This window comes from Lutra lutra, chromosome 6 (genome assembly GCF_902655055.1).
Source record: "Lutra lutra chromosome 6, mLutLut1.2, whole genome shotgun sequence".
Taxonomy (NCBI): domain Eukaryota; kingdom Metazoa; phylum Chordata; class Mammalia; order Carnivora; family Mustelidae; genus Lutra; species Lutra lutra.
This window is the reverse complement of record NC_062283.1, coordinates 40,856,489-40,880,266: the sequence shown is the minus strand read 5'-3', so window position 1 is coordinate 40,880,266 and position 23,778 is coordinate 40,856,489. Positions and strand designations below refer to the sequence as shown.

Here is a 23,778-nt window from a genome sequence, read left to right as displayed (position 1 = left end):
ACTAGCTTATTTAATAATATCTTTACCAAAGATCTTGAGGAGAGAGCTCACATCTGGTCTCCAAGTTTACAGATAATATTGCTACTACTCTGAGTAGCAAAAAAGCTAAGTGGATGGTGCTAGACTATCAGGAAGTCTGAGTTGGAAGATTAGTGGCATACCAATTTCATTATAGCAAAGTGCAACATAATGAATTTAGAAAAAAGTAAATTGTACAAAATGAAGATTATTAATGCTCTAGCTATGACCCAGGAGAGAATATATTCTACTGAACTTGGTCTAGTCAATCAAAAAGTCATATATATGTGTACACACACACACACACACACACACACACGTGCGCGCGCATGCGTGGATACAGGGTGGAGGAAGATGCATATCTGTTTAAAACTATGATGTGTCCCTCCGGGATGTTCCTCATAGTTTTTGGCCATTAAACCTCACGAAGGAAAGTGATGTCACTTAAAAAGACTCATAGAAGAGAATAGCAGGAAGGAGAGGAAATGATAGGAAGAAAGAAGATGGGCAGAAGGTGATTAGATGATGGATTTTTCTGCCTGAAAAGGCAAACATCATCTTCCTGAAAAGAAGTCATGATCAAAATGAAAAGAAAAAGAAGAAAGAAAGAAAGAAAGAAAAGATAAATAGCATAGATTAGACTGAACTCTGTTCACCGAAACACAAGGGCATGCCACTGAACTTGGGTAATGAGAGTGTGATTCATATAAATGTAAACTAAAAGATGTTAGGTCAGTATTGGCACAACTATGCAGGCAATTGAATTCCAAGAGGGACTGAGTGATGTGTGGAGAGATACCTACCAAGAAGTCCATGAAGAGAAACCGTTACATATGTTCTGAACTTTGTTCAGGATTGTTAAAAGGAGGATAATCAGGAGGCCCCAAAATTAATTCCTTAGAGCCCTTAACCTTGATCCTACATTCTCGTTGTAATAAGTAAATTGTAAAGAATTATGTGCTAGGATTTATTTTTTCTCTTATTGTAAGTACAACCTGATGTGGATCAATACGGGGCCAACTGAATGTTCCACTTCTGTGATATTCCATCACAGCACAATATCCGTTTTTTGCCTTTCTGATTTTATAACTATAAATTTCCTTTATAACAGCATAAACCCCTAGGGAAAAAATAACTTAAAAGATAGACTAAATCTCTGTTATTAATTTCCTTTAAACCCATGTCAAATGTGGTGGTAACCTAGCAACATTAGAGAAGTGCACTGAGTTAAAAGACCAGCTGTCGCTCTCATATTTTTGTACTTGAAAGAAATTTTGTAATGGAAACATACTTCACGAAAGAATTAAAGCAATGGTAGTTCCTCCAGTGTAAGCATTTTGAGTCTGTCCTAGCTTTCTTGAGCCAGAGTGCACAGTGGTTACAGCTGAATGTGAAGTGTGACAATGCTTCTCTTGCAGGTTTACCAGCATTAGTAGTGGCCACATCAGTAGGCTTCACAAGGACGAAAGGATATGGCACTGATCACTAGTAAGTCCATCCACAGTGATACATCATGTTTATAATTAAGTAAATCATCATCTATGCTTCATTACTCTTGGTTGGCACTGCTGATGGCTTGCATTTTGTCACCGAATCATTAACTAGGGTAGAAATCGCATTAGTGTGGAATGATGTAAGGTAGCTTAAATGCACAGAGCTTAGAAAGTAAATGCTGAAGCCCTGTGCAGAATCCTTGTTTCAGTTTCCCACTGTCTCATAAGACCAGTGCATTTCAAGATGTTTCAGTATTTATTTTGTGTGTTTAATCTCAAATACATTTTTTGGGGAACTGAATAAACCTTGGTGGTTTACCTTTTAGCATAAGATTCTGATCTGAGCTTCTGATTTCACTAGTGATAATATATATTGGTATCAACCAAGTTGTGTCGTGTTAGTTCAAGTTTTGTTGCTATGTTTTTTTGTTGTTGTTTTTGTTGTTGCTATGTTAAGGTAATACTAAAACTTACAGATCAGGGGAACCAGTACAATACAAGTTAGAAAATGCCTAGGCTATGGGAGAAATTAGAGGGAAGAAATAGGGCATGGTATCAACCCATCCTAATCACAGCTATAATACTGATAAATTATATGAGAGAATGTATAAGTAAGGTTTATTTTTAACACTTAAAATGTAAAACAATACACTTTCGTATTTTCCTTCATCTGCTCTTTCAAGCTGAGGAAGCAGTTGGGAAATGGAGAAAGAGATGGGCACATCTTATTAGAAGCATAAATTTTTAAAGTGAGATTTTCTGTTCATCTTCAGGTTTGAGGTAGGAATTACTGCTAATTAGACCTTCTGGTGGATTCATCCAAATGGAGATTGTGCCAAAAGGCATCATGTCACCTGCCCATCTAAAAGAAATTTCCTAAGAATTTAAAGAACTCATGTCATTAGAACACTTGTTTTCTTCTGCAATCTGTATTATAAACACACTAACAGGCAAAACTCCCTGATTATCTGTTGTAGGGTAGTGCTTACTGCAGTGTAATTACCTTTAAGACATTACTTTTTACAACAGTATGACTCTTTTGGAATAAACCCAGTATTTGAAAGGCACTGTATTGGGGATATACAAAGAGATAGGATTATAGATTATATGGTTCCAACTTTCAAGGAGTTTGTGATTCAGACAGAATACAATATAATGAATAATGTATCAGTTTGAAGATTACCTTGCACAAAAATATAGTAGTAATGTAGTGGCAGTCTGAGAGACACTGACTATAGTGTTGCATCAAACTAAAGGCTTTTTCTCCAGTTATTTTATTTTAAAAAAAAAGAAAGGATATTCAATTATCACTCCCAAAGTGGGAAAGTAGAATTTTATATGTCCACTCCTGTGGTGAGGAGAAATTAAGTACATGCAGACTTTGAATACATACAGACAGACACATTTGTGTTATGTATACATCAATATATATATTGGCATCTATGCATGGGTAAATATATAAATATAAATAAATACATATGTATATATAAACACACACATATAATATATTTTTATTTATAGAATTACTAGGTTAAAATTTTTAATTAAAGTATAATTTATGCACAGTAACATTCACCCCGTTCAATTATAGTTCTGTGAGCTTTAATAAATGCTTAAGTCAGGTAACCACCACAACAATATAGAAAAGTTTATTAGAACAGATATAGGACTGTTATTGTTAATGATTCTTAATTTTGGAGGCAGCATGTTCATTCTGCGGAGCTAGAAGTAATATTGACGGGGTCGCATGTCAAAACAGGTGCATGAAATAATGGGCATGACCCATTGCATCAGCAGAGATAAAACATTTCCTGGTGTTTTCCTTATATTTACTCTCTTGGACTCTGCACATGCACATGGGCCACCTTGCAAGCCCAACTTGCACCCCATGTTTTCTTCATGGCCCTCTGCTCTGAGAAAACAAACGTTCTCACTCAAATGGGTTACCGTGTCTCCACCATGTCTCTAGCAATGTAAACCTGCATCTCTTGGTGAATTGAGTAATCGAAATAAACACAGCTGCACTTATTTTTATTCAAAAGCTTATCTTTAGTGAATTTGCTTAGTAGGCTGGGGTAAAAGTAAAATCAGAGGTAAAAAAAAAAAGCATAGAAAATATAGATTATCCATTCCCTGCAATGATGGCTTTTAAACCAATTTCTCCTAATATCCCAATGGCCTCAAGGAAGAACCTATAAATGACATATGCAAGACTCTGAAAGCATGCTGTTCTTAGTATTTGAAAATTTTCGTAATGGTTATAAAGCAGCATTTTACCCAACTTATGTAATAGTCACCTTTGTACTGAAAGTCAATATAAAAATCTCACTGCAAGACTAATTTGTCTAAAATGTTCTAACTGCCTGAAAGTAAGGCCTTATAGTAAAAGTTTCTTTTCTGTGAAAGGTATATAATATTTCTCACACATGAAATGCTCTAATTTTAGCTTTTTTCCATATCTCCTAATGCATTTTGTTTAATTACAAGCCTTTGAAATGTGCCAAAATTTGAATGCTAAGCACATAATTCAAGTAATTTGTATCATACTTCATGGTTTAACACTTATCACTAATTTCTGTTAGTATCTATCTGATGTTATTTTTAGCTGCTGGCTGTCTCTTGAAGGAGGACTTCTCTACGCTTTTGTTGGACCTGCAGCCGCTGTTGTCCTGGTAAACATCAAAGTCAACTTCCTCTGTTTTCTTAGCCAAGAAAGCCTGCTTTGCTTCAGTTAGAGTGATGGTTTTGTATTTGTTTTGTAGAAATTTCAAAGTTCAATGTATTATTCCTTAATTATCAGTTATTACTTAAATTTGAATATCAACTGCTATTTAGTCCCTTATTACTCTAAAATATTCTTATTTTGAAGACTGAAGACTATTAAACGTGGGAGTGTGGGATTTCTCTTACAGTAATTTCACATTTGTGAAGAAGTTCGAGTAAGTTTCAATAAATTCTTCCTCGTTCGTGTACCGAATTTCATCATTTATTATCATACCACCTTATACTATTCTGTATGATCTACATCGTTGTTAAGATCTCTTAATTTTGGTAACTGCTTCCTGCTGTCAAATATCAACAAGAAAATACCTATCCAGATGTTAGACTTTCTCAGCCTCAGTGCTACAGACATTTTGAACAAGGTTATTTCTTGGTCGTGAGGCTGTCCTCTATATTTTAAGATTTTAGTGGCAACCCTGAGCTCTACCTACTAGATACCAGTAGGAATGTCAAGTCAGTAAAAATCAAAAATGTTTCCAGACGTTTCCCAGAATTCCCTGTGGACAAAAATCACCCCCAGTTGAGAGCCCCTGCCATATTTTATGCATAAGGATTTAAATTATTTCTTTTTGGAATCTTGCAAACATGAAAATTTTCTACCAATTTGCCTTTCTTTCCCTCACTCTGATATTATTGATTACAAATTCTTCTTGTCTAATAAAAATGAAAACGTAAGGGGGGAAATGATCTGAATTAAATACAAAGATCCACATTGCTGTGCAGTTAGAGTTCTAATTGAAAATTACCCTTTGGTTTCTTGAACGATTCATTCAGTATATTAGAAGCTAGCCCTATCTTTCTTAATAACTCTGTATGACTTTTCCTTTCTTTAAAGTTTGCTCTCCTCCTCTAAACTACAACAGGGAGCAGAAACTGTGTGTGATTCACAAGAAAAAAATTCTAGACATGAATGTTAGAGAAGAGCATAGGGAAATTGAAACTATTAGACACATTTTTGTCTACTGCATTGAATTCTTATTTAATCAATTGAATTATTTCCCTAAGCTACTAAGTTAATATACATATAACCCTAAAATGGAGAAACAAAGAGTATGTGTATAATTGAAAAACCAAAAAGTTTGGTCTTTGGAGTAGTGATGGATTCCCTCATGATTAAATTGTAGATTAATGGAATGCACGGGATACACTTTTTTCTCTTAGTTCATGTAATGAGAAATGTGAAGATGAGTAAGTCTTTCTTTTGATCCAAGGGTTGTCTTGCCAGGGAAGGTATGACGAGTGACAACTCCTAAGACCTTACCTAAGAGTTGTTTTGGATCTTCCTTATACCAGCAGTTAAACAGATTTCAGCTTTATGTTTCGTCAGGCCAATGTGCTAGGGAAATGGAATCAACCTATCTTTCCTTCTTTCTTTTTTTCTTTCTCTTTCTTTCTTTCTTTCTTTCTTTCTTTCTTTCTTTCTTTCTTTCTTTTTCTTTATTTCTTTCTTTCAAATTAGTCATCCTGTTTAATTTAAAACAGATTTTTGTGAACTGCTAGTTTTAATGTTAAGGACTTCACCATTTGCATTGGGGGATGCACGGAGATTCTGTTGATCATGGAGGGTAAGGGGCAGCAGGCAAAACAAAGAAAATATTTTTCTTTGACTATCTTGGTTTCAGCGTTGGACTGGATTCCTTTTATCAAGAAGGGCTGGTAGGTTAGAGAATTGTGGGTGCTCATCATAACAAGCTGCTACAAATAGATCACAGCGATCTCTACAGCTTTTTACAATTTTACTTGAGAAAGAAAAATATGTGTGATTTCATTTCAGATGTATTATGCAAAAGACCTTTTAAGTGAGAGTAAGAGAGTCTTAGAAAATGCTGAGAAGTGTTCAGTAGAGCACATTATAAGAATTGGTCTTAGTGTCCATCTCTTAAAGGATTCTGGTGAGTTGAATAGGCTTTCCCCCTTTTTCTAGAAAAGCATGGGATATGAAAATGTGCTCCACCCACAGGAGGAATGGCCACACCTCCTGAGGAATGCAGGCCTTCTGTTCTCCTTGCTGGGGACAATGATGAATCCTTAACACGTTTGGCTGCCAGGGCTCAACCTAGTCTCACACTGTGAGACTGAAAATCTTTTGACTCTCACAGGGTAAAACTCAACTTGGCCAATTGATTTTAATCAGGGATGACCTAGAATGCCAGATTGGCATACTATGGCACCTTTTACGTTAGACAATTAAATGGTTATTTCCTTAGTGTTAACTGCAAAGCATGGAAATGAAATGTACTTAACGTACTTTAAAACCTTAAAGTAACACAGCACCTGTTAAATTGTTCTGTTCCAATATGCATTATGAAATATTTGATAGGTGATTTTTATCACCGCTATTGTGAGTTCAGAATTCGGAAGTGGTTATAAGTTAATAAAAGAGGGTTTTCAGGAGAAAGGGGGACCTGATTCCCTTCAATATCATTGAGAGGTCAACCTTTGTTTCTGTTTGACAGGTCAACATGGTGATTGGCATTTTGGTATTTAATAAACTTGTTTCCAGAGATGGGATCCTAGATAAAAAGCTCAAACACAGAGCCGGGTAAGCTGCAATTGGTGGATTTTGAAGGTTCTTTACCAGTGAATCCCATACTCCAATTCCAGATCGTCATTGACTGCATTTTGACTGTGCCTTGAATTTTGTTCCTCATGAACCGGTGTGTTTGGTAGATTCTGCTATTCAAGTTTTCAATGTGCTATTCTGAAGTAATGTGCCAAATATCTAAAAATAATTTGAAAGAGCATTAAGAAAGTCTGGATTTCTTTGTGCATATTGCCTGTTTGTAAGATAAGAAGATTAAATGTTAAGGCTGGACTTTACACACATGTTATTTTATTTTTCAAGCTTTCATTTAAATTCTAGTTGGTTAACATACAGTGTAATATTGGTTTTAGGAGTAGAATTTAGTAATTTATCACTTAACATGCAACACCCAGTGCTCATCACAACAAGTGCCTTCCTTAATGCCCATCACCCACCTAGCCCATCCCCCCGTCCACTTCCCTCTAGCAACCCTCAGTTTGTTCTCAATACTTAAGAGTCTCTTAGGGTTTGCCTCTCTCTCTCTCACTTTTTTTTTATCCTTTCCCTGTGTCCATTTGTTTTGTTTCTTAAATTCCACATATGAGTGAATTGGTATTTGTCTTTCTCTGACTAACTTAGTTCACTAAGCATAATACTCTCTAGCTCCATCCATGCCGTTGCAAATATCAAGAGTGCATTCTTTTTTATGGCTGAGTAGTATTCCACTGTGTGTATCTGTGTGTATCTTCTTTATCCATTCATTGGTTGATGGACATTTGGGCTCTTTGCACAATTTGGCTGTTGTTGATAATGCTGTTTTTAACATTGGGTGCATGTGCCCCTTTGAAGCAGAATGATAATACTTATTCTTAGGTGAGCAAGGCCAGCTAGTTTGGGTCACAAAGGACAGGAGGATACTGAACATAATGTCAGTGTGTGACACAGCTCGAGACAAGCAAACCATACTAGGGCAAAAATAGTACGTTTTCTTTGATTAATTGTATATTTCACAAAATTTCTTCACATGAAATAATCACTTATGAAACACTATTTTTGTCATTTGTTTTCATTCTTTATGATGTTTTGACTATAACTTGCTAGGAAGATTTATTCATAATTTTCACTTGCACATTTTAACCACTTACAAAATTTAGAAAAGCATCTCCTTTGATTTTACTGTCACTATGATATCACCACATTTAATGACTCATAACATTTCATAAGCGGGTTGATAGTGCCTTGTAAGGTTACATGATTACCTCATCATATACATTTGTAAAAATTTGAATGAAATATTAATGCTTTGAATTTCCCTTTCTATCTCTTCTTGAAAAATTTTATATCTTTCTCCTTTCTATTTAACTGTACTTTGATTCAAAACTTACCCTATGGTTGTTATTTCTTTAATAACTTATGTTATTATTTAATAGTCACAAAACTTGATCACTGATTAGTGAGAATTTTGAGTGCTTTATGTTTCTATAATCTATGTAATGATTTATATGGTATGGTAATCTAGGTATTGTTCCCCCTAGTAGAAGACTAGTAAAATGCTTTGAATACAAAAACTTTATATCCTTCGTATCAAGCTTTAGAACTGCAATGGTATAATAAAAACATCATTGGAGGTTCCTTAAAAGGGGGGCGTCACTTACCACTTAGAAACTTTTTTCACTTCAGATGAGTCTTCACAGCATCCTTAAATAGGTAAACTTGAACTTGCACACTGAACTTTCTATACCATTTGAACTTGAGGCTTTCACACTATTGCTCTTGTTGGTCTGCCATGTATGATTGGAATTGGAACAAGAGCTTCAGTATTTCCGCCCAGATTAATCATGTAAGTATAAATTGATTATACTGAATATGGGGTATAGAAACTGGGTTCTGCCTCTAGTGGCATAAACGTGTGTCTGCGTACACACACACACACACACACACACACACACATTATTTTTTAATTGGGGGCTGGGGGTTTAGTGGTTAGGATAAAGCCTTGAAGTAAATATTTTTGAACAAAGCCATATTCAATATCTAGCTCCGCACTTACTGGCTATGTGTGTCTTTGGGCATGTTACTTAGTTATTCTGGAGTTCAGCCTTCTAACCTATAAAATGGGGATAATAATTTTACCTCATAATAGAGTATATGAAATATAATGTATACAGAGAATTCATTAGAATAGCAAATAGCAAACACTCATTCAACAAATGGTGACTATTGTTATGACACATTAAAAGAAGAAAATAGATTGTTTTCAAGTGACCCTGACTTCTATCAGTCAAGCATCTGTGATTCTGCCATTCATGACATTGAGGTCAAAAAAAAAAAAAAAGAGAAAGATGAGATCATCAGAATGAGTATAATGCTAAGGATTTATTAAATTTACAGTCAGTATTTTTTTTCTCATTTAATCATTTTATATGTTGTATCCAGTTTGATTTACATAACATATGTTTAAGAGAAATGACAAAATTATCACATTATGAATTTAGAAATTTCCACTTCAATCTACACATTAATTTTAAAACATCTATTTATGAAAAAATTATTAGAAGTTACTTCTGCATTTTACTGGTAAAACAGAATCTGTATTTTTCCAGTTCGAAGGCATCTGTCAGAGAAATAGAAATGTTGTTAATAATGTGTTATAAAAGCAGAATGGTGGTTACAATTCAAAGCAGAAAAGAATTATCAACAAGTTAATGATTCTGGGCTTTAAGAAATTTTCTATAATATAAAATACAACTTTTGCCTAGGTATGTGTAGATTGAAATTTACTATTTCTAAGTTTGATTGAAGGAAATTTGTAGAAGATTTTAGTTCACAAGAGAATCCATGAGAGCAGTCATAAAGATTTCAGTGAACAATAAATAATCAGATTTAACTAAAGAAACAGCAAGAAGCTAATTAATTCAAAAGTTGACACTCATCATAAATATTTCAGGTTGAAAATATCTAGGTATCAAATGTTTTTAGAACATTGTTTATTATTTAGAATCAACATGTTCCTCTTACCGTTTTTTGTTCGTTTCCTCCTTTTTATAATTATTAGAAACTGCCAAGCAATAGTTTATTCAATCAATATTTATTACAGAATGAATGAATGTTTAAGAAATAACATAGTAGCTTGACAAGTATATAATATCCAAATTATATTTTTCCTAATACATGAAATATATTTACAAAGGAGGGATTGATTGCAATTAATACATTTTATACAAAATAACTGAAAAGAATGAAAAGATGAAATGGCATGTGTATTCAAATATGAATATTTTCCTTGTTAACAAATATCTCAAGCAGAATATTTCATTTTTTCCTCTCTTTTGCAATGGAACTTTCTTATCTACTATTTTAAATTGCTTTATCTCATCTACCTGAATGAAGTTAAGGAAACTACCAGGGTCTTGTACAAATATCATGAGATTTTTTTCCAAAGGGAAAGGGAGTATTTTTTTTCCCCAAGGAGTTTTATGTAGTATCAGTAATGAACCAATCAGACAGGTTTTTGTTGTTGCTGTTTTGTTTTTGTTCTTGTTTTTTTCCTAAGCAAAAGAAAAAGAAAATCAAGAAGGGAAGCTTGTAGACTCAAGACCCTGCAGGAATAACCTGATACCCTGGTAGATATGGTAACATTTGAACTTATGGGAAATTCAATTTTTTTTTAACTGTTAGCACTTTTTATTTTATAGATATATCATTTCCCCTTAACAAAGAAATAAAATTTTATTTCCCTTGCAGCAAACCTGTTTAGCATTTAGACTATGTATTCTTCATACTATATTAATTTCTGTAGTGGTCGTACAAACTAGGGGAAAATATCCTATCTCCCTGGGTAACCTATCTCTCCTCTGCCCCATAAACATATAATAATAGAATTCCAAAAGTGTCCAACCAGTTAACATCAAGCTTAGTTTTCAACAGTTGTTAGCTCTGACTAAGGGCATGGGCCTTTTGGTCAATTACAAATCAATCTCAAAGAGAAATAAGCATTTCAAATACTGGCTTAATACTGACTTTCAGGAAAGCCCATACCTAGATCAATTAGTTTTTCTTAGGGCTAAAATACTTGTTTATATTGTGTACTAAACTAAAATTAGTTTTAGTCCTCTTTGGCTTTTCAGTCTTGCTTTGGAGCCTAGAGACAGTGCCCTTAAATTGAGGAAGATAGCCACATTTGTATTCAAAGCACAAATACCAAATAGCATATCTTCTCTGATAAAGGAAACTGTAGATCAGTCATGCCTTTTTAATATTAATCTGATGGAGCTTAATAAAACTGAAGATAACTCAGATATATAGTTAGGACAGTTGTGTGCATTCCTGCTTTTCATCAGAATAATCTCTGGGGCTTCAAGAAACACAGGTGCCCCGGGTACCTGTGTGACTCAGTCAGTTAAGCATCCAACTCTTGGTTTCAGCTCAGGTCATAATCCCAGGGTGGGAAGATTGAGCCCCATGGTGGGCTCCAGTGGAGTCTGCTTGAGATTCTCTTGCCCTCTCCCTACCCCTACCCTTCCCCTGCAATTCTCCCTCTCTTTCTCTTTTTCAAATAAATAAATAAATATCTTTTTAAAAGAAAGAAAAAACACAGATGACTAAGCCCCACTGAACTGGAGTCTTTGGTGTTGGGTATATATATCTGAGGTGGTGTCACTGTGGAGAACACTGCTGTAGATAGGCACTCCTTTGGCAGTCGTTTCAAACACACTCGCATGCCCATTGAGGCGCTAGTGATTCAACTGGATAGACCATTGTTTACTTGTTATTGTGAAAAGTTTGTTCTCATGTGCCAGGACATAGGTCCTGAGTTGAATCTGTAAGATGAATGATGTAGTCCCCTATTTCCCACCCTCACATCTAACTCTAAAAGCTTTGATTTTTCTCCTGGGGTCTACTGGTCAATCAGTCTACTTATTTAATAGCTTTCAGATTTATTATCTCATCCAAGCACTATCCAAAAATGAGTTCACTTCTTTAAGAGAAATGAGATAGTCTGAAGTATGATGATCTTAGGATTTTTCTCTATCTTGCCACTTTTATTACATACCTGTCCACTAAATATTATTTTGAAAAAAAACCAACTGAGAAAACATATATTTTAGACATTAACACCACAAGAGAATAGACAAGAGAAGTATACCACAGAAAATCATTTCAAGATGTTTTGAACTTCAAGTAATTTCTTTTTGGTTTTTCATGAGAGCATTATGTTCTAATAAACCAGTCATTTTCAAGGCACTCTTTTCTAATGTAAAATGTGTACAAAGCTTTTCTGGATAGCATGACTTTGCTTCTATGATATAAGAGGTTAAATCTGAATTATTTGAATCTGAATTTGCCTGCGAAATCCTCCGGATTAGAATAGACCATTTAAATGCTGTTGGATTGGAGTTTATGAAAAAATGTTCAAAAGACTACTTTGAACTTAATGTTAAATGTGTTTTATTAAACTATCACCCTTTTTATTATAAACTAATATTTCATCAAATTTCATCAGCCCCTATATTCAGATCATCCTAAAATGTGGATAATACATTAATGCTGTGAGAAATTTAAAAATATGAATCTGTTGGGATAAAGGCTACATCGCCCACAAATGATTAAAGCCCTAAAACATATATCTTGTTATACTGGACTTCTGACATACATGTTTACATTTCAGAAGGTTTTAACTGATATCATGTACCTTCTGCAAATGACAATGAAAATCTTTGAAGCTGGGAGTCCTGATGTGTTTGATAATCAGGGGTCTGAATAAAGGGTTTTCACTGTATGTCTACACAAACACATGCTTATGTTTAACTCAGTGTATTGGACAATTTTGAACTGTAGACACCGGGCCATTTATGATGTAATTGATGGAAATACGCTTTGCATGCAACAAAGGCCCATCTTATTAAAAGGTAAATGTTATAAAAATAATGTGTAGTGTAAATGCATCTTTAAAACAACCCAGAGCATTCATCTTTGATAAATAAACTTTTCTGCATGAAATCGTATTTAAAAGCTAACTTGCAGCAGCAACGTCTTTTTTTTTGGTGACAATTCAATATTTTGTTCTTTTTGTGGGTGTTCTGTTTGTTTGCAGTCAGATGAGTGAGCCTCATAGCGGTTTGACGCTCAAATGTGCCAAGTGTGGAGTAGTTTCAACAACAGCTTTGTCAGCCACCACCGCCAGTAACGCCATGTTAGTCCCAATCATTTACATCTTCTTGTTACAAATCTCTTACAGTGCATGTGAGAAAATGCTATTGTGGAAAAAAAAAGTCGTGTTTGCTAATATTGGAGCTAAGAGCATACTTAAATATATATAATTGGCAACTGCCTTTATAACTATTGTGGGATTGGCTATAAGAAATAAATAAAACTATCCAATGTTATCTGCTTTATGGTTTCCAAGTTAATGGTCTTGGTACCACATCCAAGAATGCTTTGTTGAACGGGGGTTTGGTTATTGCCTGGGGCGTGACACGCAGCTACGTAATGTTGCGCTCTCTGTCTCTCAACAGGGCGTCCCTTTGGAGTTCCTGCGTGGTGCTGCCCCTTCTGGCTCTGACGTGGATGTCTGCAGTTCTGGCCATGACAGACAAACGCTCCATATTGTTTCAAATACTTTTTGCCGTGTTTGATTCTTTGCAAGGTTTTGTGATAGTCATGGTTCACTGCATTCTTCGGAGAGAGGTAAGAAAGAGAATTCCTCTGGCAGAGAGAGATGATGGTTAGATGCATATTTTCCTTGTTAACAAATAGGATCATTCATTTTAATACCTTGGGATTAAAATCATCTCTTCTAAAGGCAATCATTTGGGAAGTCAAAGCTAAAGGAGAAGCTGTAAGGCAAAGTTCAAGAGGGTTCTTTGGACCCTGAAAGTGACAGTTAAAACAGATGGGACTGTGCAAGAGAAGATGCTTCCAGGGATCCCAGACACCAGGGAGAGTAGAGTCAAGAGAGGTGATAGGGTAGAGAGAAGTCTGTAAGAGACACTGGTAGGTGGGGGACTGGGGTGGTATATTTTTAAGAGGCATAGTTCATAAACGTAATACAATGATATCTCTTAAACCCATTCCCAGCTGCTTCTGCACACAGCATATCCCCATTCCTTCATACTTAACTTATTTTTATTTTTTATTTTTTATTTTATTTATTTATTTTTTTTAGATTTTATTTATTTGACAGACAGAGGTCACAAGGAGGCAGAGAGGCAGGCAGAGAGAGGGGGGGAAGCAGGCTCCCCGCGGAGCAGAGAGCCCGATGCGGGGCTCGATCCCAAGACTCTGGGATCATGACCTGAGCTGAAGGCAGAGGCTCAACCCACCGAACCACCCAGGCGCTCAACTTATTACATTTTAAATAGAAAATGTTGAGGATTACTGAATGGTTTTTGTGTCTCTATACTAAATTAAGGTTGCTAAAGTTGCATGATTTTGAGATGGATGTTTATACTTTAAAAATACAAAAAAAAAAATGTACACAATGCAACACAAAAGGTGGTAATTGTCCCCAGGAACTATAGATCTAAAATCATACCATTTCTCCAGGTCATGGTTGAGGTTTATTGTCAGCAGTGAGGAAAACAAGTCCTCCTTCATGAGCTGAGACACTAACCTGCACCGAATCCACTGAGCAGTGATAGATGTCGGACGTGATTTGTTTTGCGAGAAAATATTGTTTTCCAACCAGTGCAAAAATTATGCTGAGTGCTCGCAAGCACTGACACAGTGTTTACAAGGTTTATGAGTCATTTTTGTGTTTACTCTGGGGACAGTGGCAACTAAAACACAATGACACAGTGCCATGCCAGTAATTTTGAGGAAATGGCCTACACTGTCATTTCTCATTATCCTGCTTGTTTGAAAACTTTATTATGATGTGCACGTTGCAGAAAGACTCATGTGTGTACGACTGCACACCACACAGTTTTTACAGTGATATGTGAAGGTAACCGAAGGTTTTTAACCTGATTTACCAGATGGGGAGAACAATATTTCTGAGCTGCTTCAGTAAGGGACAGATGTCAGCAATAAGCCCACATGTGTTTTCCAAGAACATTATATGATGAAAAGAAGAGTGACTTCACATTACAAAGGAGGCAATATTTCATCATCTAAAAATATGATTTAGCTTATAGTTGCCAAGCCCTTTAATTCCCTCGTCACAAATTTCTACCTAGAATATCAGCATTAAAAATCTTGCAAGTATTCAATCCTTTGTAGACCCAAATTAAGTAAAAGTTAAGGGGAAATTGAATAATTTAGGGCTGTGTAATTCTCCAACGATAGCTGCCTTGTGGGTCTTCTGCATTATCTGTAATGTGTTTATGTAACAAAACTGTTCTAAGCAAAGAGACACAGGATGCATTTTTGATTGACAATTAAGGATGAACAGTTGCGGGTTTGAAGCAAGATACATAATACATTTATGCAGTTTTCAGACGATAATAACACTGTAGGTGTTAAAGAGGAGAAAAGTATCCTATCTCTAAATAAGCCTCTCTTTTTCTTCAGAAATATGCTTTGGAGATAGCCCTAGGCTATGTTAAAAATATTCAGGTTTTTAAATGACAGATATTTTGATGGTTTATTATCAAATTTTTGCTCCTTACATGAAGAAAAAAATTTGGCATACAAATTTATTTCCATCAGAACTTTTCCATAGTTGCTAATTGGACTAATAACCATCAAAAACATGATTTAAGGGTAATTAAATCAAATCCTATAATAAAAGCTTCTGCTAAGTAGATATCTGTAAATATATGTTTCCTGTTTTAATAGGGAGTAAAAGTATGAATATTGGCCCTGTTATTATTGCATTTTCAATGATTAATTCAAATTGAATAGTTTTATAGCTGATAAATTAATGGCAGAGTGTCATCACTCTCATTTCCAAAAACTGAAATGAAGAATCACATGTCCATTATTTTCGCATTGACCTTAAAAATACCCTGTAACACTGCTGTAAGTACACAGAGCAGATGTCAGTTATAGGGCAAATCTCTTTCAGAATTTCTCAAAGGATGTTTTTACTGAAAAAACAAAAGAACCTTGTTTAAAAAGGTTTTGCAAATCCCAAGGACAACATCAAAAGAAGGCCTCACTGGGTTCAGAGAAACTCATCTTGACCTTCTAACTGCGTATGGCCTAACACACCAGCAATAAGTCTGTCTCATATTACCTGTGATCACACTGTGCTAACTTTAAGCACAGTCCAGGAGAATAGGAGCATCTTCCCATATCCTCAATGTCGCCTCTGAACAGAAGTTCCAGAAAAATACACCAAAGCAAATGGTCTAGATAGCTACCTGTAAAATACTGGGTAATGACGCCTATCAAACTACCTGATAATCCCATAGGAGATTTTAGGAATACAATTTCACCTCTACTGCCTTTTTCACTTTAAAATATTTTTTACAATAACTCAGGATGATTTGAATGGATTTTTCTTCATTAAAAATATAAGCCGTGTAAGAAATATTTCCTTCAATTTAGAGAGAGACTGGATACAGATACACTTTTTTTTTTCCTGTGTATTTTTGACTTGCAGTAACATAATTTGGTCATTTATAGTCTTTAATGATTCTTCCAATATGAATTCAAAGCCTTTTCCTATATTTACTTTTGTAATCTTCCTGCGAAGGAGGTGGGTGTGCACAAGGGAGGAATATGGCCTTGCAGTTGAAGAAAGAGAAAAGAAACAAAATAGTATAACGGGCATTTTAAATGTGATGTGTATGGGGCTTGATTTATTCTAAATGTGCCTTTGCTTTTAGTGGATCCAATTTTAAAACCAAATCATTTCATGTCAGAAGGGAAGAGAAAAATGATCACTTTGGTTCTGGCAACTCAATTATATTCCACATTAAAAAAAAAAAAAGCAAATTGATTATTTGCATAACAATTTGTTGCAACCTCCAGATTGACATCTTAATATATAAATTTCATAAAATTTGTATTCTTGAAAATACAATTTTGTCTTCTGGAGCAACTCTGTCTATTGAATTGCTTTGGTAGATGCTTCTGACAAAAGAGAAAACAAAAAGAGGGAATAAGAAAAAAAAATGATTTATCACACATCACTTGCATCAACAAAACATAGATCTTGGAAGCTAATATGTGTAATACCTAATAAGACAGAATCTAATAGAATAAATATAGATGCTTTCTTCATTTATTCATCATTCCTTGATTAGAATTCATTTGCATTAAACACATAACGACATCTACTATTTACTATTCTCCACATTGCTATGGAAATTCAAACTACACAAGTTATGAAACCTTTGAAATAGTTGCTGTTGCTAGGAAACCACTTTCTTGGTGCCTGCACATTCTTCTCATCTCTCCTGTCTCTGGCTATGCCTGGCTCTAAGACAATCTTACAGCTTAATGTCAGAGGGGGAAAATAACAAGACTGTGATACAAAATAAACTACAATAAAACCCTTTCACTAAATGGAAGGAAAGAGGCAAGTGCTTAAATAGATGACTTTGTTGTATCAGTGTGTGAGGGTCCATGGCTGCTCTGTAGTGGCAGTAGAAGGGCCAAGCTCCTCTTTTCTCTTTCCCCAGCACAGGCAGGAGGTCTAGGCTGCACCAGATGAGGTCCCAGAATCTTCATCCAAACCCAGGAAGCAATTTTGTAACAAAGTGCTTGAAATAAACATGAACAGCTTTCTCTTTCTTTCTTTCCCTCTTTCTCTCTTCCTCTCATTCCCCTCTGCCTCTTTTTTTTACCTTCCAATTTCCAATTTGGTCTTATTTCCATAAAGAATACAGCTAAACAAAATGATTTACAAGTACATGACTATGAATATATAAAACAGACAAGCATCCTTACCGATCTCATCTAAAACGAATGTTCTCCCCCCAAATGATTAAAAAAAAAAATAAATGAAGACAATAGCAGTGAAATAACTAGAGAGCAGTTGGAAAAGAGGTCATACTGCATGTAATATAGTTCAGATTGAGAGTCGCATGAGTCTCCAAGCCTGACTATTTACAGGGAAATTAGGTATGACTCATCATTACAGAAGTGCTTATGGAAGCGCCAATCTGTGCACGCCCTTAATGAGGGAGGGCAGGAGTTTCAGTTGGCCTCTGGAGAGGAGGGAGTGCGTGACTTCAGAATGCAATGGGTCCTGAGCAGAAAAATTGAGTCAGAGGATTAAGGAAGTGAAAGTTTCATGTAAGGGAAGGTGGAGAGAGATTATTAGGCATGAGGTTTCCATGGAATGGAGCCTGTGGTGAATATAGAATAGTCCTCTCTGAGGCCATCTGGGATACATGGAGGCATGAAGCAAGTGATGTGATCCTACATACTAGAGTGATTAAAAAAAAAAAGTTTATAACTGCAACCCCAAGAGAAAGACAGTACTGACAACATTTGAGTGCATAGCATTGATTAAGTTATGTTTTTAGAGCTTGGCTGTTCAGTGGCCATGCTAAGAGGCCACTGTGTGTCATGTCATGTCATGAAGAAGTTCAATAGATTTCGTAGAGTTAGTGAGTGGTCCAGGGTGGGAGGCTCAGGGTGCCACTGATTCTAAGATTCTCAGTTGCTCAGAAGGATAAAGATTTAAGGGAGAAGGGAGTGGGTTGCTAAGAAAGAGCCTTTTCTTTGTCAGGCTGAATTGAAAGCTCAAGAAGAAATACATTTAAAGATCATTTTGTTTCTTGTGTTTGTTTTCCGGGAATGGGAGAATGGCTCACGGTACTGCAATGAAGCTGAATTTTATCAGAACAGAGAATGGAAAGCATGAAGAGTGCCTTTAAATAGGAACATGGATGTGACATACATGAGCAAGGATCATATGCTTCTATTCCTATGTACTTATTCCCAGAAATCACCAGCCTCCCTTATTCCGTTTTTTTTTTTTTTAAGATTTTATTTATTTATTTGACAGAGAGAGATCACAAGTAGGCAGAGAGGCAGGCAGAGAGAGAGGAAGGGAAGCAGGCTCCCTGCTGAGCAGAGAGCCCGATGCGGGACTCGATCCCAGGACCCTGAGATCATGACCTGAGCCAAAGGCAGAGGTTTTAACCCACTGAGGCACCCAGGCGCCCCCTTATTCCATTTCTTATAAATCCTACCTCTCCCTCCAGATTAGGCTTTCCTGACCTGAGCATAATCACAATTATATTATGAATATTTTCATCAGTCTTAATCTGCACCTGTGGTTCTCCAAACCCAGGCAGAGATCTAGGAGCTTTAACCAGAGCATGAAATCAGATGAGTAAAGTGGCATCAGTGAACAAATTGAGACACAGAGTGCATGGCAGAGATTGGCAAACTCAGGCATGTCTGCCAGGTGGCATCCAACCTGGGCTTGCTTTACTTAAAATTCTTCCAAGTATCTGGCCACAAGGATAGGCAAATCCCACTTCCCACTCCTCTGGTTTCCCTGGGATCCCACCTTGCAACATTGTTAAACTAGTGGCAGAAAGTTGAATGTGTCTGGAATAGAGGTTTAAAATAAATATAAGAATAGAGGTCAGAATTAAGTTTTCATTTTCTGCCTTGAAATGGGTGGCATGAGACTAAAATTAAGTATTTTCTGTGAAGACCTTAGTGGGGGTGTCTGACATAGAACTTCCCTTCCTCCTTTTCTTATTTGCATGCTAAAGAAACGGTGCTCCATTTTTTCAGATCATATATGTGACATGTCCTCTAGGGGAGCTTACTGTTACCCCCAAAACTATTACGAAACAAGGTAAAAAGCTGCAACAGTTTTGAGAGTGATAGATCCTTTAGGTGTTCAAAAATTCCAGTAGACGAAAGTCATTAGGACTGAAATTTAGGAGTAAAGTCCCTATTTTCCCTTCCATGTAAAGCAAAGGACAAACCATTTTTATTTCCTTTGCTATCAGAGAAGTCATGTAATGCTTTCATAATGTGAAGTCATTTGTGTTATTTATGTCAGTTGGCATAATATACATGAAATTGAGAATAATCTTCCTGGTTCACTTAATGATTAAATTATATGGAATTTAATATGATTAAAAAGAGCTGAGTCATTTATTTCATATGAATCAATAGAAACAATAGTAGACATTAGATCCAGGAAAAAAATAGAATGCATAAGAAATCCCCCCCCCCCAACAAGCTAACAATCTCAAATAATTATAAGGATGAAACTTAATTTCTTTGCTTATCTTAAAATGATCCTCACGAATAGAAAATCAAGAACTGAAGGTAAAACTGCCTTCTTAAAAGATAAAGATTTGGGGTCTGAGCTGCTTGGTCGCTAAATCCAGAGCCCATTTCAAACAGTGCAGCTCTTGCTGTGAGGTTTCTCTCAGTTGCAACGCTGCCAAGCATTGCTCGGTGCTCTTCCCCAGCAATCTCTAAATCTGGCACCAACTTTCACAGTGACACTCTGCCAGCTGCCTTCAGAGTGAGGACCAACAGAGAAGCTCTGGGCTTGCTGCTCCTGAGAGGATGCAGACCGCTGTTCTGTGGGGGCTGGGGGGACACGGAAGCGAGACACACCCTGGCAAACAACTTTGAATTCATGCCTCACCCAGGAAACCATCCACAATAAAAGGGTGTGTGGCTTTGTAGGAGTTTTTAGAGCAGCCCCCCCCCCCCTCCGGCAGGACCTAGATGGGATAACTTTGGTGGTGCCGCTGATGAATACTTGCAGAAGACAGCCTTGATGCCTTATTCCTTTCCCCTCACCTTGTTTTTGACATTCTTTTTTTAATTTCACAACATGACATCAGATTTCCTTAAAGTGCCCCAGATATTCAGAGACTGTTTACATACCTGTTCTTTGCTACTCCCCCAATACTTTTTAACCCTTGTCCGGCTGTCAGTTAAGGTTAAAGACCTACTGGAAGAGTATTGTAAAAAGAGGACATTTTGGAGGCTAGATTTTAATTGTGCCATCATATGTCAGACATTTAATTGTTCAAGACAAGTTTATTAAAAACTGTATTTACTGGGATGCCTGGGTGGCTCCGCCAGTTGGGTGTCTGCCTTTGGCTCACGTTATGATGATCCCAGAGTCCTAGGATAGAGTCCCCCATCGGGCTCCTTGCTTAACAGGGAGCCAGCTTCTCCCTCTGCTCTGCCTGCCACTCCCCCAGCTTGTGCTCGCTCTGACACATAAACAAAAATCTTTAAAAAATAAAATAAAAATTGTATTTCCTGGTCTTGTGTAAGTTTTTAAAAAAATATTACAAGAGTTATATAAAAATTTTTTAATTAAATTGTTAACTAAAATAAGTGCCTTGTTCCCCACAAACAGTAAATCAGGTGAATGAATTTAAATGATAAATATGTGAATCTTCTAACAACTGTTTTTCTTCAATCTTAACCACAAGGCGAGAAACACCAAAACTATTATTGTCCTGCAGTGTAAATATGACAATTGGCACAGAAGATTTTAATATCAGGATGGGATAGCCAAATATAGATTCTGTCTTTGTTTTTTATGCTTTCTTCTTGTCTAGAATTAAGGTCCTTGCAGACTTGCTTTTTAAAAAATTCCAGTTGTTCTCCACTAGTACAATTCACATCGATTCACCAAAGATGAAAAGACAAAAGTCTTTTTGTTTACTTGATAGAAAATTCAATTAATTATCAAAATGTTTCCAAATAGCTACAGATAAATTTTCCAGGTACTGTTTATCCCGAAACCCTTTTTTCTGTGATGAGGAATATGCCTTATGAAATCTAGCCTAATCATTCCTCCCTGACTGTGTTGGACAAATATTTAAGGCTAATTCATCTAGATTGCCTGAATGCATTTTTAAGGTTTTGTAAAAATCAAACAGAGCATTCGGAATCAAGTAGAATTTCTCCTGCAAAGCTTTCTGCATTAGAAGTAACAGAAGCACTGAAAGTGTCAGAGAATCTAGCACTTAAATTATGGCATTTATGTGACTATTAAAGTGACTTTGAATTTACTGGAGAATTTTTATGCTTTTCTGTTTTATGTTTCTTCCGAATAGCATTGACTGATTTACAAAGCTGATATCATTCTCCAGGGTAGAAATGCCCTTAATCCATTGTCATATTTGGGAATTTAGTAATTTTGAAGTATTGATTTTGTGTGTGTATGCTATGAAAAAGAGATTTCTTTTATGTCTCCTTTAAGCGATAGGGTAGTAGATTTTGAAGAGAAACTTAGCAGAAGTTGCTTTTCCATATTTCTTTGTCAGACAAAAATATCTGACAGCTAGACTCTGAAGGTCTGAAAATAGAGTGGTTAGTGTGGACCAGTTAAATTAATGTTTGGTATTACCAAGTGCCACTTTCATATGTTATATATGCTAGTATTTAGAAAGAGATTTGAAAACAATTTTTCATGTGACAAACTCCTGGAAGGCAGTATTTCTAACATATGGTTTAGCTACCTTTAAAAATTAGGTTTCTTATTTGTGCCCCTTGGGGCACAAACAGAAAATTAGCACATACCTATTTTTCTGAGGTTAGTTCTTTGGACTTTTTTCTTTCTTAGTGTTTTTCCCCAATGCAAATTTCTGTGTAGCAAACAGTGATCATCTGACAAACACTAGACTCATTACCAATTTTTGATTATTAATGTGTCACTCATGACTTACAGCTATTACTTAACCTAAAAAGGAAGATCCTGAAAGTATTTGCATCTAAAGAATCTAACTTTTCCCATGTCATGAGTCCTTCAAGTGAGAAGCTGGAAGGTTTAGTTCTAAATATTTATCTAGTTCTTCAGGAAAAGATGATGAGACTAGATTTCCCTGAACCTATACTTGTATTGATGTTTTTGAAGGAGGAAAGAAGAAATTATCTTGCCTATTAATAGCAGGCAACTCCTCACTCTTTTTTGCTAGTAAACCCCAGGTTTAGAAATATTAGAAGCCGAGGACAGAAAAGAGGTGAGAGAGTGTCGAGTCCATCCCCCACTCCCTAAATTTACAGCCATATCTGGCCACATCACCAGAATTAGAACCTGAGGTGGAGAAAAAGAAGTAGACACAAGTCTCCTTACTGTACTGGTTGGCCAGGGCTCTGTGGTGGTGACTAAACCCCACGTCACTTTCCAAATCTTGCAATGATAACAGGACATGGGTGAGAGGGGCTCGGTTTTCTTCTGGCCAATACATACACTGTATACATCTCACAGCAAAACAGTGACAGGATATTTTATGTCCACGTTTTTCAGAAGTAAAAGACCGTTCATTATGTGTTTACTTTGGTTGTCTGTGTGACGACGCTTTGGTAAAACGGGATATGCAACATCATGTCTGCTTTGTTTTTTAATCCAATAAAACATCATAATAAACTAGACGGAGAATATCAGTCTTGTGAAGTCAAAACAACAAAATAGGAAAATGACCTATCATTGACTGGGATAAGAAGCTACTTGTGATAATGCCTATCAATAGCTTGTTAGGAGCCTAATGAGCCACAGGAAGTAGGAAGGACACGTTACTGCGACGGCATCATGTGATCAGAATAACTACCCATTGATTTATGTGTTTGCTATTCATTGATTCATGTTTACTCACTTAATAAAGGATTTAATGTTCTTCAAGTTTCCTTATGATATGTGTTTCTTTACTCAGAATCCAATTGTGAATGCTTATGAAGGAAATTTGTCTTTGCAAAGTGATCTTCTTTCTTTTATTTTTTTTAAGATGACCAGGAAAAGAGTCTTTCGTTAACTTTTTGTTTCGTTGTGTTTTGCTTTTACACCAGGGCACATGGTACTTGAAGGAAGACGAGAAATAGTTGCCCCAATATGATCCTTTCTGTGAGACATAAAGGGAAAATCCCAAATCGGTTCCAGTCAAAAGATCATGGAATAATCTCAATTCTGTGATGTTTAAAGCTATTACGAAGATTATGCCATAGCAAATAGGAAATCCCCCTTGAAAGACATACACATTGTTTGTAACACTGAAAATAAATCTGCCTTCTGGCAAGAATTACTGATTTTTCAGCCAGATGCAGCCCTGGTCAGAACTGAGGAGT

The 23,778-nt window shown here is 36.1% G+C and overlaps 1 protein-coding gene across 5 annotated transcripts in view; it reads left to right on the top strand.

Annotated features, from left to right (window-relative positions):
- ADGRB3 (adhesion G protein-coupled receptor B3) overlaps nt 1-23,778 on the top strand; it is a 727,154-nt gene that overhangs the window by 660,256 nt on the left and 43,120 nt on the right. For 4 of the 5 annotated variants that reach the window (XM_047734013.1, XM_047734011.1, XM_047734016.1 and 1 more), the window contains 5 exons: nt 1,437-1,506; nt 4,117-4,183; nt 6,749-6,834; nt 12,911-13,009; nt 13,332-13,503. In XM_047734013.1, the coding sequence (XP_047589969.1) occupies nt 1,437-1,506; nt 4,117-4,183; nt 6,749-6,834; nt 12,911-13,009; nt 13,332-13,503 (494 nt within the window). The remainder of the gene's footprint in view (nt 1-1,436; nt 1,507-4,116; nt 4,184-6,748; nt 6,835-12,910; nt 13,010-13,331; nt 13,504-23,778) is intronic. The other variant, XM_047734014.1, reaches the window with a different exon arrangement.